Here is a 6342-nt window from a genome sequence, read left to right as displayed (position 1 = left end):
CCTTCTTTCTTCAACTCTCATTTCCTCCCACATTGTCTTTCATTATAGTATTTTCACCGTTAATGTACAACTAGAGGGAAAATTAAATAGCGATGATTACCAAACCTCTTTTAGATTAAAATATTAAATATTAACTTAAGAATGCAAAGAAAAATTAGTCGAAATTATTTTATAATTTAGATAATATTATCGAAAATGTTTTTTTATGATTTTTCTACTTATTTCATTCACACACAAACACACAAACACACACACAAACACACGCACGCACGCACGCACGCACGGACGCACGGACGCACGCCCACGCACATATGTGTGTGCGTAAATATAAAGTTTAAATTAAAATATATTATGATATTAAAGTAAGATAACTCTTATAGAAGCTCGAAGGAAATTCGGTGTCAAAAGAATAAAGAGGAATGGGTTGAATAATCACTTTCGAAGGCAGTTGCTATAAAATTGGTTGTGCGGATAGACTTTTTCTTACCTTTTCCGAATTTTCAAAATCAAGCTTAAAAGCCCAAAGTTTCAATCTAGCTGGAAGCTCTGAAATTGATGCCAAAGTTAGCAGAAACTGCTCTGCTGATCCCAAAGGTAGATCGGGATTGGCGGCCTGCGCCTCTTGTATCCTGGATCTTTCCTCTTCGGTTGGTAACATTGTCAACAGTTTCTAATAAAAATTATAAAATAAAGCAAATTCTATGAAAGAGCTGTACAGTCGAATTAACTGTTTTTTCTCTCTTAATTTACTGCTTCACGAAGTTATGAGAATTAAAATTTCTTTACATTTTTTAAAATACACTTTTATTATTTTAACAAGAATCAGATAAAATAAGCAGACTTTACTTTTTGAAAAGTTATAAGATTTTGAAGAGTTTCACTAAGTAAGAATTAAAATAATGAATGAAAATTACAAATAATAATACCGCACCTCGATGCCTTCTCTGTTCATGATAGTTGCATCCATTTTCAAGATGGCTGTTTTAATGGATCTGGGAGGTGGCAATTTCGTCATTCCAATATTAATGGCATTCGATCGCTTGTGGTCGAGTACAATGATTTCCTTATTCTTATTCATTTCTTGTTGCTTCTGTAGGCGTGCCGGCATTATCAAAAATATAAATCACTTTAGCAATTATTTGGCTCAAGACTTTGCACTTGTAGTTTCGTAATCTCGGGTTAAATAGGTAGAATTAAAATTTTTTGGAATTTTCTTATCTTTTACATATATACAAGAACGTGACTGGACGACTTATGCGACTTATGCGTGACATTATTCTATTTACAACAAAGAATCCCGGACAACAATGAAGGACAGAAAGCTCGATCGTTTGTGCACGTGTAAAGCACAACGAATATATGAATGTACAAACATGCACGCAGCTCCAACAGCATAATATATGTTCTATTTTATATAAGCGTGAACATGTTTATAGGAAGCGCAGTGAAAAATGAATGCGCGTGAAATTTTTGAAAGTATTTTATAAGCTACGCAATTCACATTTAATAGCAGCCACTTATAGCTCATAAATATGATGATAAAAATTGAAATTATTACTATTATTATTATATTGACAAAATACTAATAAATATGACCAATAAAATGCATGTCTGTAACATAATTAGTAAGCGATAGTTCACATTCTCTGTTGTAAACTTCAATGTCATATGAATTTTTCAATTATAGATAATTATAGTTTTATGAATTGCAAAATTCATGTTGTAAATTTACTTAAATAAATAAATTGATAAAAGAAAATTAGTATATGCAATAGTTTGTTTTCTATAAAATTTTCTTCAATTGCACATTATAATCAATACTACGGACAAATGCTCATAGATCGTAACATTTATAAGTAATAACATATATTTATATCGTTAGTGCGTTGCCTTAATAATACGTGATAATTATCGGTAAACATAATTGTTGCGAAATTCATAGACTGAGCCAGTTTAGTCTCAAAGTAAAGTGTGAAATTCAATGTCCAAATAAACTTGCAATTCAATAGAATTATTAAGACCATATGAATACATACACACATACACACACACACACACACACACATACACACACACACATACACACATACATACATACATACATAAATACATATATATATATATATATATATATATATATTCCATGGAAAATTAATGATAAATTAAAAAAATATATTAACAGAATGCATTCATCTATATCTGTAACAAATATTTCTGAATTCCCATCATCATAATCAATGAACATACAACATAAAAAATTAATCAATATAGTTCTTTATTCACATCCTAAAGACAATTCTCACGAATATGTTAAAGAAACTATATGATACAGATAATATCAGAGCTATAAGCGATTGCAAGATGCGCCCAGTTAAAATGGCAAAGTTAAGTGAAAAAGTTATGTGACTCACCTCCTGTAAATATTTTTCCAGCATGCCAATTTCGTTCATTTGCGTGCGAGCACCAACAATATTGCAAAGAATACAAGAAACAGATTAGTCGGTTTTTGCGGTAAACCATCACCACCAGCCAACCACCGTCGCAAATTATTAATTATTGTCATTGTGAACGTCTGTAGCGAACTTTCATATTATGTACAATGTTAATTATTATATTAAATCGATCCACGTCATACAGATCTGTCAATTAGAATGTATGCGCAGTATGTATCGCGTTATATGTCAATTGTTTGCATGTTGACTATTAAAAGCGGAAAATTAATCAGCGTCACGGTAGGTTGAAAAACTGCCAGTCGTGAAATAATTGTCAGTGTCAATCGTATTGGTGCATTGTTCCTCTATATCTTTAAGGCCAAACTTTACATGAATATTCCATAACTCAGAACGAAATTGCAATGTAATTGTAAATTGAAATTATAAGTATTTTGCTTATATAAGTAAATAACATACGTTAATATTATTTGTAATATACGACAGTGACCAATATTATTATTATTTTAGAAAGCTGTTTTATTAAAAACATATCTTGTGCCTGTAAAAATCAATGATTATTGGTGATAGTGAATATTGGTTCATGAACCAACGAGTCGAGCATTAATTATTAATATTTTACTATTTAATACAATCATTATAAATATTAAGTTATTAGAAGTATGTTGTAGAAAACTTTATAAGACTACTGTATTAATTGAAATTAAAATTTCGCCAATACGTAATGATTAATTATTATAATATCAGAAATCCCGAATTTACATACTTAATTTTTCATTGTTTTCTTCTTTCACAAATAAATATAAATTAATTATATTCCATACAAGTGTACAGTTTTTTTTAGAAGTTATCACATTAACATTTTAATTCATTACTCATAAAAAATATGTGTTATAAAGAAAGAATTTTATGTACATTACATGCGCTCCGTATTATACATATCTTTCTGTATCATTAAATATTTTAATAACGGTTTCTATCGTGTTACATTATATTATATTCGCATATTCTAATAATAATCACAATATCTCGGCTTAAATAGATCAAATATACTTTATCCCTTCCAATTCACAGAATATCGAGGAACATAGAAAATATCGAGCTAATATCGATCATTATCAATTCATATTAATTGCCAAGCAGACTTAATTAGATTTTTTATTTTTAAAAGAACTTTCATTATAATGATATTATATTTTAAACATTCTCATCATCATCGTTATGATTATTATTATTATTATGATTATTCATATCACATCAACATTTTCTCTAACAATTACTTTGAGCTGTCATATGCGTAATAAGCATATACAGGAGAACTAAAATAAAAAGTCATTTAACAGATACCAAGAATATTACGGAATCGTAGTGATTCATTGAAAGATTGGTGATGACAGAGAAAAAAGATACCGAAAGTAGCCACCTAGAACCGAGATATTATTGAGCGACGAAATGTTTATTGCCGTAAATCGTCCGTATTATTAACTATTTCATATACGATGGAGAGGGAGAGATACGGAGAGAGAGAGAGAGAGAGAGAGAGAGAGAGGCAGTACGAAAAAGGGCGATACGTATGTGGGTATGTACGTATAAAATTGCGAATGAAATTTTGCCAGTCAATCGGAAGAAAGTTTCGCCAGATGTTTCAACATCCTATTACATAGTTGAACGTACACGTATCGACAAAAATTTATTTAAACATATTTTTATATACATGGGAATCGACAGCAGGATTTTCCTGATACGTATTGTTTATTAAACAAAACAGTATGTGCATGAAAAATTGTAACTTGTAAAACTATCTTCAATGTACAATAATACCGAGAACGATGTTTAAAAAAATTTAATATACGATTTAATAATAAAAGGCAAATAATAATGAATATTTATTGCTATCAATTATAATAAATTCTTTTAATTTTGTGACTCATTTTACGCTAATAATAACTTTAATACGAGAAGAACACTTTAACGAGCTAATGTTTCTCTTTATCCGTGCAGTTTGTTTACGCGAGCATTTTTTTCTTTTTCTTTTTTATAGTTCGCTTAAAAATATTATTGGTGGAAAATCCAACGAGTCTGATCAAAATTTACTCAGTTAAATGAATCATATAAGCCGTTTGGCAGATTAAATTTGATCAACCGTAAGACGAGTGAAAGAATTTCTGCAGTTTTGCAGTGATGAAATTTGTCCCTGTAAAGGTCTTCCCATTGTATTGTCCATGTAAATAAAAAGGGAACAAAGAGATAGATAAGGATAAGTTTCTCACGGCGCCGAGTTACCGAGAGACACGTATCTTTACCTTCGAAAAATCACTTTCAATTGTGCGAATCGAAAGGGCAAATCTCGCGGCAATTACGCGGTTTAATTCGCTGCGCTCCGTTTGTAGCTCGAGAAAGGAGATAGAAAGAGGAAGATATATATATATATATATATATATATATAAACAGACAGATAGCTGAAGTGGGAGTGAAAGAAGGAGAGTGAGGGGAAGGGGTGAAGAAGGAGGGAGAGAAGATTGAAGTTAGTTGAGTTCTCCGCCCCACTTGCACGCCTCGCTCGTCGCTATTCTCACTCTATACGCTGTCTTTTTCTTTCTCAAAATAACTAGATATCGTACGTATGTTACTCTATGTGTGTGTATGTGTGCCCGAGCGCGCACTTGTAGGGGATGACGGCGATAATTTCCTCTGTTCTAATTCTCTTTTACCTCTTATTTGTAATGCCTTGTAATAAGAGAGGGAGTTCAGAACAATGAAATGAAATACAATAAGAGTAAAGCAGCGGCAATGAAGATCCAAGAACTTTTTGAACACGATATATATATATATATATATATATTTAATTGGATAAGAAATTAGTTTCAACAGATACTGTTATTTTTTTACACGAGAATATTTTTTCATTTTAAAAAGTTTGGTTTAAAGTTATTTATTTGAGAAATTATTTTCGTGAATTTTAAGAGATAATTTAGTTATGAATTTAATAGTCTTCAATCAAATAGATAATTTTCATTTCTTCTTTCCGTACATTAAGCAAAGATTTCAATAGGCGAATATAATAATAATTTATTCTAATCAATTTTTAAAATTTTTTAATTCAATAATAATTAAATCGATAACGGCACAAAGATAAGAATCGTTTAAGAGAATTCACATTCATATTTAATATTATTGCAACGATTTGAGAGTCTATGTACGAGGAAAACATAAAACGACAAATTATATATATATATATATATATATTCTAAGTACTAAAATAAAGAATAATGGAATACACAGAAAGAGAAACGTTTCATCGATGAATAAGCGCAAGCCTCTTCTAACTATAAAAAGAATATTTTATCAATTGCACGTGGCTAATACGGATATTCCGTTAGGATTATTAATGAAATTGGAATGTAAGAAAATGAAAAAATTTAAATTATGTAGTAAGTACTCGAAGCTATTCAGGAGCAAAAATAGGCACAACAAATATAGCGCGCAATCTCCACTCAAATTAAATTTAGCTTTCAATTACAACTAATAGTTCTAAGGCCTGTTAAACAATTTGTTATACTTATTGCGGACTGCGTGTGTAATGCAATGCGACCTTTAGTAACGAAATGTCCGACGATAGTATTAAAGCAGCAAATTTAAGGCGCCTCTTGGCAAAAGAAAATGCATATTGCTCGAGAAAGAGTAAAGGGCACTAGAAGTCAGTGTACCAGACGAGCGTATCGGGCCGATTAAAGCGATGTACGCAAAGTGCTAATAGAAATGCCGCTTTATAAGCTACGCGAACGAACTCGCATGAGGGGTGAGTGGTGAGGGGTGAGGGGTGAGGGGCGAGGGGGGCAACGTGCATTAGCTAGTTGAAGCCCAGATTAAGCTCGTACTCTTGAGAAAATCA

The 6342-nt window shown here is 31.1% G+C and overlaps 1 protein-coding gene across 1 annotated transcript in view; it reads right to left on the bottom strand.

The window, feature by feature from the left end:
• The window catches only part of Fhos (Formin homology 2 domain containing), a 326238-nt gene that overhangs the window by 20079 nt on the left and 299817 nt on the right, over window positions 1-6342 (bottom strand). The window contains exons 16-17 of the mRNA XM_011506169.1: window positions 932-1090; window positions 488-670 (exon numbers count right to left, since the gene is read on the bottom strand). Of these exons, the coding sequence (XP_011504471.1) occupies window positions 488-670; window positions 932-1090 (342 nt within the window). The remainder of the gene's footprint in view (window positions 1-487; window positions 671-931; window positions 1091-6342) is intronic.

This window comes from Ceratosolen solmsi, unplaced genomic scaffold (assembly GCF_000503995.2).
Source record: "Ceratosolen solmsi marchali unplaced genomic scaffold, CerSol_1.0 scaffold7, whole genome shotgun sequence".
Classification (NCBI taxonomy): Eukaryota; Metazoa; Arthropoda; class Insecta; order Hymenoptera; family Agaonidae; genus Ceratosolen; species Ceratosolen solmsi.
The sequence above is the reverse complement of the archived record's forward strand: the minus strand, read 5'-3'. Positions and strand labels throughout refer to the sequence as shown.